The following is a 13,605-nucleotide window of genomic DNA, read 5'->3' as shown; positions in this document are numbered from 1 at the left end:
CGAACATCCATCACCACCCAAAAGATCATCAAGTTCGCAAGACATAGTTTATCATCACCTAAAAATTATATTAACAATGCATAGGGGGGAGGGGCAGATCACCAGTTCCTCGCCGGACCTTTCCCCTTTGGGACGCCAGTGTAGCTATAGCCGTCCGCGGCTGCCGGAGGGTCTTGGTCTTCGGAGGAGGAGTTGCCGTTGTCGCCGTCATCGAAGAGGACGACGAGCCCCTTCATCTGCTAGACCGCCTTGTCCTGCTCCCGCTTCACCCGCTCCAGTCGAGACTTCCTCCGCAGCCTCCTTCGCCTCGCGCTTCGACTGCTCAATAGCAAGCCGAAACGCCTTCGAATTCTTCCGTCGGAGGCATCGGGCGTCCGTCGCCGCCGTCATGAGGGACCGGCGATACACCGGTGCGAGGAGGACTCCGTCCTTGTCGGCCTCCGCCGGCGTCCCGTGGTGGCGGCGCGAGGACTGCCCCGCTTCCCCTTGTCCTAGTGCCCACTGCCTCTCACAGCGGGCGGCGGGCGCCTCCTATTCCGGAGTGTGTGTGCAGGGCACCGCATGCACTAGGACCCAATGCTGGCCTTGTTGGAGCTATGCACGGACTGGGAGGGTCCAGCTCTGGCATCCGCGCTCCACCGTCTCGGGAGCGGCGACGCAGCTCCAGATCCGGAGCTGCCGCCAATCTCCACCTTGGACCGCTCCAAGACGATGCGGAGGGCCAGCTCGTCGGAGTCGACATCGGAGTCATTGAAGCGGTTGCCGACACTCGACATTCTACTTGATGGGATCGGGCTCGAGGAGGGAGATGACGAAACGGTGAAAGAGAATGAGCTAGGGTTCGGAGCGAGGCGCCTGAAATGGGATATTTTTTTGGACAATGGTGGGGTCGGTATTGGGCCGGGGCTGTCAGGTGGGTGTGCTCGGGCGTGACCGGGTCACCCCATATCCTTCATATATTTGGATTGGATATGAGAGGTGTCGGTCAGCCCGGACATATGAGGTGGGTTTGAAAGGTCCGGTTAGATCGCGTTTTTGTGACCGGTCGCTCACCGGACGGCCAATGTGAACGTTTGAGGGGGGTATGAGGGGTTCGGTTGGATCGCGTTTTTGCGACCGGTTACTGACCAGACGGCCTGTGTGAACGATTGAGGGGGGTATGAGGGGTCCGGTTGTAGATATCCTAAATAGACATATACTTTCTCTGTCCTTAAATAACTATATAAATTTAGTATAAATTAATATTATAGTTAGTATAAAGTTAAATACTTATTTTAGAACGGAGAGAGTACCTTGCAAGATTGAGGACGAGGACGAACAAAAACAGACGCGACAACCAGAGACATCACATAAAACGCGTGACCTGGCAAACTTTGGTCCGAAGAGAAACGAAGAACCCCCCACGATCGAGTTGCTTCGCTTGCTCGTTTTTCTTTTATTTTCTGTTGGGTCTTCAGTCACTCGCATATGTTATCCGTGATCGTAATCTCAACCCAGAAGGCTCCAAAACAACCCTTGTGTGGTTAACTAGGCAGCTTGACATTTTAATGACGTACGAGCGGAAGGAAGATGGTATGCATGGTAGCTTGGTTTTATTTTACTCCGGAAGATGCGTGCATGCGTGCTCGTTTTTCTTCTTTCTTTTGTCAGGGTCTTCTGTTGCTCGCATATGTTATCTTATCCGTGCTCCTGATCTCAATCTAGAAGGCTTCATAGCAACCGTCTCATGGTTAAGCAGTTGAGTTTGATGTCTATTGTTTGACATTTTAACGACGTGCGGCCGGAAGGAAGATGGTATGGTACCTATCGCCCATCCTGTCCCTCTGCCTTCTGCCAGTCGATTTCTCTGACTGGTCACGGATCAGACTAGAGTGGAGTTATCCTAACTTATATAAATACTACCTCCATCATAGTTTACACAAAGTGCTGGGTCCAAAATGATTTATGATTGGCTCTATTTTTCTTTGGACGCGTGAGCAGTGGAGCATTCGCACTAGCATGCATAGAAGTAGTGCATATGAGTACGAATTAGCTATTATGAACAAATAAAATGCGTCTTAAACCTTGTTTATTATGAAAACACACGTAAATTTAACTGTGTCTTCTAAATTATGACGGAAGGAGTATAAGAAAATGAGACAGTAACGAGGCCCATGTCGTCATCATAATAAAAAGAAAGATCCGTAAGCATTCTTTACGAGAGTCGGGGCTTTCTGATTTGAAGTTGCCGGAAAAGGACCTCTGTGATCGGTTGATCATTAGTACGTACCCCGACTAGCTACTGTCTGAATTCTTGCATTGCACATCGGTTGCTGAACCTGAATGGAACAGGGAGCTCTGGCTACTAGTCCGTACTTTTCTAGACGTAGACAACTATACGGCTTTGCTGGTTCTAAGTGGCCAAAAAAGAGAACGTTCTTCGGTCTCTATCGCCATATGGCACCAAAAAACAAGTCTGAAAAATTGCTTGGTCCTATGGCCATGGCATGTGTACATCAGAATGGCATGACCCGTTACTGCAAGCATGGCGGTGGTTGTAAAATGACATGCACGAGGGATCCAACCAACGGTTCAACGTGGTGCAAGTTGGGGTAGAGGAATTGGAAGGCAGGTTCGGTTCAGACTTCAGAGGACCATTTCTTCAGCAGCGACACAGCTGATCCCGGTTACAAATACAGTACATACCCACGCACCGACCCCGCCAAACTGTCAGCCTAGACCCACAAGCCTACGCCGATGACGCCCCTCAGGTTTCCCGTCACCTTGTTTTCAGTTTACTCAGAGTCCAGTCAGTCGACAGCGGGTGGCAGTGGCAGGCACGGCATCATCTTTGCACCCGATGCCGCCCATGGCTGCACCGAGCCAGTTTTCAGTTTCTTCAGAGTCGACAGTGGATGGCATGGCATCCATCATCATCTTGTTCCTGATGAATGACAAGGGGTTTGCTTTGTCCGTCCATCGATTCCAAGTGTGGTGGCGAATCCACTACACCTTTTCAGGTTCCCTCCGGTGGGGTTCATTCAGGAGGCCATCTGCGCTTTCTGCCAAAGTACCAAACCACTTGTTAATCTAACACAAGTTAGAACCAGTGCCACTAGAATTTATCTGACTTGACAGAGTTCAGACTAGATACATGGAATTATCCTATTCATAACCTGTTTGTGGGCAGCTTGAGCAAGGGGAGCAGCTAGCACAGAATGCATGCATGCCGATGCCCAATCCGCCGCTGACAGCGCGGCAATAAAAATGACACTATTTCGTGATTCGTTTGACCGTGTTCACCATCAGTCATCAGATGAAGAAAAGTAATGCATATAATATATCCAATCCAGTAGTGTTCCATCACAATTAAAAAATTGTCATGCAAAAGCACAGGTTGATTCTGCATCATCTTGTTCTTGCGCCTGACACATGGCAACTTGGCAGGCAGTTTGCTTTATCCGTTGATCGGTTTCAGGTCGGGCAAACGGCGGCGGATGTTTCTTCAGAGCGACACCCAACTACTATTCATAACTCACAATGATCATGGAAAAGTACAGGAGCTTCAGATGACTAGCAAGACTCCGAAAGGGACAAAGACGGATAACTAGAACAAGGTCAAACACACACCTACGCCTGACTTGGTCCAAAGGGATGCTAATTTATGTAGAATATTCATATCAAAGAACATGCCGTGCATGCTTCACGACTTCGGCAACTAATGGTAAGCTTTACTCAAATGGCGCACCTTACATTTCGTAACGGTTTTTTAGACTATCAGGAGGGCAAATGGCCTCCGGTCCATTTCATGAATGAAACCAGAGCAACAGATGATACATCATGCAGAGCATGTCCAGCAAAAGCTACAAACGAAGGAAATGTAAAAGTCACAATCCATCTAATTTTATTACAGATGGAGCAACTACTCGAAAACAGAGCAGTTTAGGGAGACATGTAAAGAATGCTACTCAGGCAGCCAGGAACCATGCACATTCTGTAGTCCAGCGCTAATCTCCACCTTGCCAGCATAGGTATGCATCACCCCAGGGCCTCTTGAGTTTCTTCTCGGGCTGGACCGGAGAGCAAGGCAGCTCTAGCGCCATGACTGGGCTGGGTATCGAATGCCTGACCAACCACTTCCCTGGGCTTTTGGGAGGTGAGGTAGGAGCCAGCGATGCGCTATTGTCAACAGGAGTTCCTCTCAGATTCAGTTTGATGAGCAGAACTTGACTGAAAACACCCTCACCCCACAATGATCTGGAAAGGGGTCTTGAGTACACAAGACACTCTGAGAGAATTCCACGAGCATCTTCCTTGAAGAGGATTTACCATTTCCTCATTGTCCCAAGGACCAGCCACCATATCTGCTTCATGTCAATCCAGTAAGTATTATCAAAGACATGAGAATTTCTATGTTTCCACATGCTCCATAACACACAGGCACAAACAGAATTTAATGCAGTATAGTTGTCATTAGCAGGCCAAAACTTGGCAGTACAGAAAAAGTTGACACCTACTCCCTCCTCTTCTAAATATAAGCTTTTTAAGAGATTTCAAAACGGACTACATACGGATGTATGTAGAAGTAATTTAGAGCGTAGATTCATTCATTTTGTTCCTTATGTAGTTCATATTGTTAGGAAAGCAACTTGTATTACCATGAGGCCATAGGCCGGTATATATATACATGTACAGGTGGTGGACTATATGCAGGAAACCCCTTATACATTGGGATAATTACAGAAGGATACATGACTTGTATTATAACTCTAACACCCCCCCTCAAACTCATGGTGGATGAACAACACTGAGTTTGGAGAGATAAAAGCCATGTTGTGCTCTAGTCTGGGCCTTCGTCAGGAAATCCGCCAACTGTAACTCGGAAGGCACATACTGAAGAGCAACAACCTCATCCTGCACAGCAGCGCGCACATAGAAAGCATCAACACCAATATGCTTGGTGAGCTCATGCTTCACAGGATCACGCGCAATGCTAATAGCACCTGTACTGTCAGATAAGAGCAGAGTCGGTGTAGTGACAGAAACACCGAAATCCTGAAGTAACCACCGTAACCAAGTCACCTCTGCCGTCGAAAGAGCCATCGCTCGCAACTCAGCCTCTGCACTCGAACGGGAAACTGCAATCTGTTTCTTCGTCTTCCAGGCAATGAGAGAACCACCAAGAAAAACACAGTAAGCAGAAAGTGAACGGCGATCTGAAGGATCACTAGCCCACGTAGCATCCGAATAGGCCTGAAGCTGTAAAGAACTGGAGCGAGGAAAGAATAAACGATGAGAGATTGTGCCCCGAAGATATCGGAGAACACGGAGGAGATGACTATAGTGAACCGATGTGGGAGTAGAGACAAACTGACTCAGAATATGAACCGGATAAGAAATATCCGGACGAGTGACAGCTAGATAAACAAGACTGCCAACAAGATGACGATAGCGCGTCGGATCAGGCAGGGGATCACCATGAGTAGCAGAAAGGTGAACATTGAGCTCCATAGGAGTCTCAACAATGCGCTCATCAGTAAGAGCAGCACGAGCAAGAAGATCCTGGATATACTTTTCCTGGGATATAAAAAAGCCATCAGAGGTAGAAGAGACTTCAATCCCAAGAAAGTAGCGAAGAGGTCCAAGATCAGACATAAGGAACTGCTCACTAAGACGAGCCTTGACAAAGGCAATATACTCAGGGTCATCCCCAGTGATGACCATGTCATCAACATAAAGAAGAAGAAGAGTCCGACCACGAGGAGAAAGGTGAATAAATAATGCTGGATCATGAACACTTGGTGAAAAACCAGCGGCAGTCACCACAGAGGCAAACCACTCAAACCAGGCTCGGGGGGCTTGCTTAAGGCCATAGAGAGAGCGACGAAGACGGCATACCATGCCATCAGGAACAGAATACCCAGGTGGAGGCTGCATGTACACCTCCTCACGCAGCTCACCATTAAGAAAAGCATTCTTAACATCAAGCTGAGAGATAGACCAGTGGCGTGTAGAGGCCACGGCAAGAAGTGTACGAACAGTGGTCATATGAGCCACAGGAGCAAAAGTCTCGTCATAATCACGACCATGCTCCTGCTGAAAGCCACGAGCCACAAGACGAGCTTTGTGACGCTCGAGAGAACCATCGGAGCGAGTCTTTACCTTGTAGACCCACTTACAAGTGATGGGACGGACTCCAGGAGGAAGGGAGACAAGATCCCACGTACCTGTGCGTTCAAGAGCAGCAATCTCCTCAGCCATCGCAAACTGCCATTCAGGATGAACAACAGCCTGATGATAAGTAGTTGGCTCAAGAACAGCAGCTCCAGCGGTGGAAAAGCCTAAGCGATCAACAGGCGGACGAGGACGAGAACGCAAGCCATAAGTAGGCTGAGACGAGGATGACGGCACATCCAGAGAAGCATCCACAGGACGTGAACGACGAGTGTAACACTGAGGAAAAGATGGAACAATGGAAGGAGGAATCGCTAAGGCAGAATCGGAGAGTGGCGACGAAGAAGTCACCGGAGAGGAAGGTGTAGAATCCGGTGATATGCTAGACGAGGAGACCGTGGAAGATGGTGGCGACAAATCGACGGGAGGTGGAGAAGCAGAGGGAGCAGAATGAGTAGGCAAAGGCTCAACGAGTGTGATAGGCGTGTCAGGAAAAGTGAGAAAAGAGATATCCTCTACGGAAAAAGTCGAGGAAGATGAGCGTGGGTAGAAGGGACGAGACTCGTCAAAAGTTACATCCCGAGAGATACGGATCCGACGACCGATAGGATCCCAACAACGATAGCCCTTATGCTCATCACTATAGCCTAAGAAAACACACTCAACAGACTGAGCGGTCAGTTTGGTGCGTTCGCGGGGGGCAAGAAGAACATAGCAAACACATCCAAACAAGCGAAGCGTCGAATAATCGGGGGACCGATCAAAAAGACACTCGAAAGGAACACCACCCTGTAGAGCAGCGAAAGGCTGGAAATTGATGAGATAGGTGGAGGTGGAGACGGCCTCAGCCCAAAAATGCGGCGGGAGAGAGGCAGCAATCATCAATGCACGAGCCGTCTCAAGAAGATGACGATGCTTGCGCTCAGCCACGCCATTCTGAGCATGAGCACCAGGACAAGAGAATTGAGAGAGAGTCCCTTGCTCAGCAAGAACACCACGCAGCATCTTAGAGATATACTCGCCAGCGGAGTCAGCACGAAAAACACGAATGGGAGAAGAGAACTGAGTATGAACCATGGCAGCAAAACGCTTATAAATGGACAACACCTCACTACGAGAAGTCATGAAATAAAGCCATGTGTAACGAGAGAAGTCATCTATGAAAATAATGTAGTATTTATGACCCCCTTTCGAATCGAAGGGAGCCGGACCCCATACATCGGAATGGACTAAATCAAAAGGACGCTTAGACACTGACTCACTATGTGGATATGGTAACTGAATCTGCTTGCCAAGACGACAACCCTGACACTCTAAGGAGGCATCTCCTGAGACAGACCCCAGAAGACCTCGACGAACTAACGACGACAAACGGGAACCACACAGATGACCAAGTCGATGATGCCATTGCTGGAAAGAACCAGTAGCCGAGGCGACCAAAGCGGAAGAACTGGCGAGAGAATGGGTCGCGGTCCTGGCGATGCGAGACAGCGCGAGGACAGGCGGCGGCGACGGAGGCGGCCGGGCGACGCAGGGCGACGCGGCGCGGCGCGCGGCGAAGCGAGGAAACGCGGCGGCACCGGAGGCGGTCCGGGCGACGCGCGGCCGAGCGAGGGAGGGCGGCGGCGACAGGGCGGCGGCACCTGATGCGAGCCGGGCGGCGCGGGGCGACGCGCGGCAGAGCAAGGGAGGGCGGCGGCGACTGAAGCGGCCGGGCGGTTGGTGACGCGGGGAAGAGGCCGGGCGGTTGGTGACACGGGGAAGAGCGGATCTGGCAGGCGCGTGAGCGGCCCTGCAGATCGATCCTGCTGGCGTGCGTCGGGAGAGGGGAGAGACGCGGCGGCGGGACGAGGCCGGAACCAGCGGTGGGAAAACTAGATCGGAGAAGGCACGAGTTGCGCGTGCAAAAAAGACCTAGGCTCTAATACCATGTTAGGAAAGCAACTTGTATTACCATGAGGCCATAGGCCGGTATATATATACATGTACAGGTGGTGGACTATATGCAGGAAACCCCTTATACATTGGGATAATTACAGAAGGATACATGACTTGTATTATAACTCTAACACATATTAGAATCTCTAAAAGGGGAGGGGCGTTTTGGCTCCCGGAGCATTTGCTCCCGGATGAACAATACTGTTAAAAAAATGGCTAAATGTTTTTAGAAAATTCTGAATATTTTTATGAATGTTCGTGTTAGTGTCGCAAGCATGCGTGATAATTTTCATGCGAAACAGAGCAGTAATATTTCGTCGGTGAAAAAAACAAATTTAGGGTAACATTTTGGGGTAACATTTGATGTTCAAATTTGTTATTTTTGCACAGACGAAAATGTTTAACCTTTTTGTCTAGAAACTTGTAGGTAGCATTTGAATGTGACTATAAATACATACATATTTTGTTACTACCTCCGTCACGGTTTAGAAGGCACGGTTAAATTTACGTGCATTTCTACAATAGACAAGGTTTAAGGCGCATTGCATTTACTCCTAGCATCTACTCCCTCCGTTCCTAAATATAAGACATTTTAGAGATTACACTATGGATTACATACGGATGTATATAGACATCTTTTAGAATATAGATTCGCCCATTTTACTTTGTATGTAATCTATAGTGCAATCTCTAAAATGTCTTATATTTAGGAATGGAGGGAGTAATTAGTACTCCATTGTACTACTTCTATATGCATGCATAGTGTGAATGCTATTTTTTAACTCATTTCACAACCAATCAATAGCCACCTAGCTTCTAGAGAATTTTCATGCACATCTTCTAAACTGTGACGGAGGGAGTATAACTTTTTGTATATTTCAAAAAATATTTTTCGCATGCAGGAGCAAATGCTCCCAAGAGTCAAATTGGATTTCCGCTCTAGAAAGGCTTATATTTAGGAACAGAGGGAGTAGATAACAGGAGTAGAACTCAAAAACAACCACCACCAGTCCTCAGATGGTGAAAAGTAATGCATATGATCTATTCACTTCTAGCATAAACCAACTAGAGCTCCATCCAACCACTATTTACAAGTCAAAATGGTCAACCAAAAGCACAGGTAGCTTCAGATGTCTAACAAGGCTTCGAATCAAAGGGATAAAGACCAAAAACTAGAACAAGGTCAAACACACCTTATTTCGTCCGAAAGGATTCTAATTTATTTAGAAGACTCGTATTAAATAACATATCGTCTAGACTAACACTTCAGCGGCTAACGATAGGCTTTACTCAAAAGGCACACCTTGCATTTCGTAGAACCCGTCAAACAAAAAAAAAAAAGACCATGACTAGAGTTAGAAGATAAAAGAACAGAGCAGCGTGATTGCATATGGCTAATGTCAAAAAAATTAATAGACCAGATAGTGAATAATGTTGTAGTATAAAAAAGGCATACCTTGAGCAGTTGTTGAAACACAGTGTGTTGTTCTGGAGAAGTATTGACAGACAAGATTGGTGAAACTATTGCATCATATGCCCATCGAACTCCTCTGTTTCAAAAACTGATTGCGGATATGATGTGAACCGTATTGATGAATTCAATATGGGCTGCCTTTTGGTGAAGAAAGCTTTTGGCGAGGAGGATATCACTGTAGTATCTAACTCTGGCCTAAAGGATGCCGAGCAAATTTCTGATGATTTAAAAAATGGCAACAGTGACAAGGAACTACTTTCGTCTTCCCACTTGAGATTATCCCACCATGTTTGCTCCCCTCTGATCCTCTTCAGTTTACCCATTGGCCCAAAAGGTAGTTTCTTCATCTTCGGGCAAGCAAACACATTAATGTATTCCAAAGAAGGAAAATCCAATTTAGGATTACATAACCTGCCCAAGCTTCGCAGCGAATTTAACTGCAAAATTCTTAGTTGACGAAATCCCTGAATAGGTATTTCGTACCTTTCTTCCATGTTAGTAACATTCTCTAGATCAACTAAACGCTTCAATTTATCGCAGCAAGACACATTCAAATGCTCCAGATATGGTAGTTTTAAAATGAAGGACAGGTCTACTAGTTGATAACTTCTCCCCACAGTAAGCTCACGAAGGTTCTGAAAATGTCCCATACTAATCTTCTCAAGTCCAGGAAGATCCCAAAAGGTGAGAAACTCCAGCCTCGGAAGGCGTTCTCCATAACTCTCTGGCTTGTTAACAATGCGTAAGTCCTTTAAATCAGCACTGCCCATTACATTCAGAACAACGATACTTTCTGGTAAATTAAGAGTAAGAGACCTTTCTCCATTCAATTCATATAAACCAAGGCATCTCAAGCGGATTCCAGGTATTCCAAAAAGCCTCTGTAGGGTACTCACTTTCTTTGTTGTTATTCCTAGAACTTTTAGTTCTTTAGTTAATCCTGATAACTCTTCGACTCTAAATTCATCATAACCCATGTGGTTCTCTGAATCAAAATCTGATTCGCGCCCGGCATACCTGCTGCCATATAGGTTTAGGACTTCTAACATTGACAAATTTGTAAGAACACCGTAAGGTATCTTCTCCAAGAAATCCATATAGCTCAAGTCCAAGAACCTCAACTTTCTTAATAGCCCAATAGCCACAGGCAATAGTTTAATGTGTGTTTGCTTCAGTTTGAGACACTGCAATTCAGTCAGTCTGCCAATTTCTTCTGGAAGATCCTTGATGGGAACCCAAGACAAATCCAAGTAGGTCACGGATAATATGCTATTTATAAAAGACGGTTGTATCACCTTCAGCCGAAAGTTCTGCTGTAGTGACAGAAACTGCAGGTTCGGACAGCTCATGGCTTGAGGGAATTGAGTGATATGATTGCACATGAGTGATATCTTTCTAGCTGACCTAAATGTTTTGATATCCCTGTTAGAAATGTTATGAAGTCCTACCCCTGCTTGAACAATCCATTTCATGTGCTCTCCAGTGCAATCAGAAGATATCCACAGCGACATGTCTCGGATGATGTCATGCACTCTCACCTCTCTATCTTCCAGGTAGCCAGTCTCCAGTAAGCATGCATCCTTCAAGTACTCAATAATGGAGTAACCCTTGTCGTATGCTTCCTCCATATTATCATACTCTATCAAACCAATCCCTATCCAACAGTCTATGAGCTCAACTTTCCAAATTGAGTAATCTTCAGGCCACAAAGAACAACATAAGAAGCATTCTTTGATCTGTTTATTCTGCAGATAATCATAACTTATCTTTAGCCTAGTGTATATGTGACTGACATTCCCCATATTTGGGATCTCATGAATGCGAGACTTCTTCAGAAATGACAAAGCAAGTGCCCATTCATGACAAGTCTTTTTTGTAGACATTGCACGGCCGATGGTTACAAGAGCAAGGGGCAAGCCGCCACATTCTTCTGCAACTTCATGTGCTAACTTTGCGATCCTAGCATCTGAATTAATGACTTCTTCTGTTGCTTTTTGTTTGAACAATTTCCAAGCTTTCTCCGGGTCCAAGCATTCCAGGAAGACCACCTTGTGAGCTTCCATATGTCCACAAACACTCTCATAACGTGTTGCCATGACTACCTTCTGTTTATTCAGGCCATTTGGATATGGAATACCAGCTTCTGCCAGATCCAAATGATTCCATAAATCATCTAGCAGGAGTAAGAATTTCTTTCGCCTTAAGAAACTTAACAGGATTGAAGCCCGTGTTTCAATGCTGGAGCCTGTTTTCAGGAAGAGACCAATCTTTTCAGAGATGTCTGCTTGGATCTGCCCTATTCCACACGCCTTAGAGGCCACAACATGTATAACAAGGTCATATCCATAGACTTCTTCGATTACACCCAAGAAGTGATTGTTGATTTTCCTGAGCAAAGTGGTCTTACCAACTCCTCCCATTCCCCATATCCCTACAATTCCAACTCTGTCATCTTTGAGGTACTGGAGGACTCTGCTTAAGTTACAGTCTGCTTCTGGTGTTGAAGGTACAGTTGGCATTTCTTGCACGGAACATGGTGGAACCTCAATCGACACCTGTTTGAAGGATCCCTTCTCATGCAACATCTCAGCTTCCTTGAGTTTCTTGGCAGCATGCATACTGGTTTCATATTTTGACCAATAACCGAAAGACTGTGCCCTTCTCTTCCTTTGCCCATGTTTCATTTCATTCACTTCACTTTCTATTGCTGCCACCTTTTCTAGCCATTCTGTAACTTCAGGGTTACATGTTTCTTGCTTCCTCTCGGAGTTCATAAGACGAATTTGGATTTCTTGCTTTCTGGCTTCTAGATTCCTTACAGTGCTGTCCAGCTTGACAATATTTTCTTCCTTTTCTGTTAAGTATCTTATCCGCGTTATCACAGGATTCCATAAGTGGGATGCCACAGTAGTGGTCACAAAATCAATGAGGGCAGAAACGGCCATGTTTTCACCAGTTGATAATCCTTCGGTTGGCAAAAGAAATCAGAAGATTGAACTACAAAGCCCGTCAGGACTGGGACCTGCAGGTGAGACTGCGATCGTCAGAACCATGAACTATATTGATCATACGGTAGAAAACAGCATATTTAATCAGCCAAAACTTCACAGTATACACAGTCTTGTGTTCCATTTATGTAGACCAGAGAGCAGATAAAAGGCACATAATACTGTATGTGAAATTGATTGAGTAGACATAAGGCTATTCCAGCTTCTCCCCGCAAAAAAAAAAAAAAAAAAAAAAAAAAAAAGGCTATTCCAGCTTCTCATATGAAGATAATAGTACAGATGGAAACAAAACTGACACAGATTGAAAATAAGTACATCTGGAAGCAAGAAAATAGTTGGAAGTCCAGGAAAGGGGATCCTCGATACCTTGCGAAGGAGATCGATCCTGGAAGCATAACCCTCCGCCACCTCGATCGGCTCGTCGTCGGCTGAGAAAGAGAGGACGGTGAGTGTGAGGTGTAAAAGGGCAAGCCTTGCGGCGTTGTCCGGAAACTTCGGAGACGACCGGCGGCAGGGAGAGGTTCTTGGGGCGAAATTCCTCCCCCCCCCCCCCCCCCGGACTTTGGAGGCCGTCGGTTGCTTGCCGCGCGGACTCGCCAATCCGGATGCGCCCCTCGCCGCCTCCATCGACGGCACTGCTACTCGCAAGCTTGAGACAGCGACCGCGGATCCGATTCCGATCTGGCGCGGGGCCGACGAGGTCGACGGCGGCGAGGGGGGAGGGGGAACCTTTTGGAGAAGAAGAGACCCGCTCTCGTATAATTATTTTCAGTGGGTGGTGGGCTGTTTTTTATGTACTCCCTCCGTCCGGAAATACTTGTATTAAAAATGAATGTATCTAGACTTATTTTTATTAATAGATACATCCATTATATCCATTTCTAGTACAAGTATTTTCAGACGGAGGTAGTATTTACTACTGCTATAAATCAACCAACTGATTTTTTTCAGGAGATGTCGAGTCCTAAGGCGTGGGATCTGTTGCTGGCGAACCGTTCGATCAGCCAACACAAGTAGTTGAACCGAAACACC

General features: G+C 46.5%; 1 protein-coding gene across 1 annotated transcript; it reads right to left on the bottom strand.

Annotated features, from left to right (window-relative positions):
* Positions 1–3,689: 3,689 nt before the first annotated feature.
* LOC123445558 (disease resistance protein SUMM2-like) lies at positions 3,690–13,305 on the bottom strand. The gene is made up of 3 exons (XM_045122556.1): positions 12,940–13,305; positions 9,548–12,587; positions 3,690–4,343 (listed from the first exon to the last, which is right to left on the bottom strand). The coding sequence occupies exon 2, from the start codon at positions 12,508–12,510 to the stop codon at positions 9,613–9,615; it is 2,898 nt and encodes a 965-aa protein (XP_044978491.1). The 5' UTR covers positions 12,511–12,587; positions 12,940–13,305; the 3' UTR covers positions 3,690–4,343; positions 9,548–9,612.
* Between the last annotated feature and the right edge of the window lie 300 nt (positions 13,306–13,605).

The sequence above is a fragment of the Hordeum vulgare genome, chromosome 3H (assembly GCF_904849725.1).
Source record: "Hordeum vulgare subsp. vulgare chromosome 3H, MorexV3_pseudomolecules_assembly, whole genome shotgun sequence".
Classification (NCBI taxonomy): domain Eukaryota; kingdom Viridiplantae; phylum Streptophyta; class Magnoliopsida; order Poales; family Poaceae; genus Hordeum; species Hordeum vulgare.
Note: the sequence above shows the minus strand (reverse complement) of the source record. Positions and strands in the feature narration are given on the sequence as shown.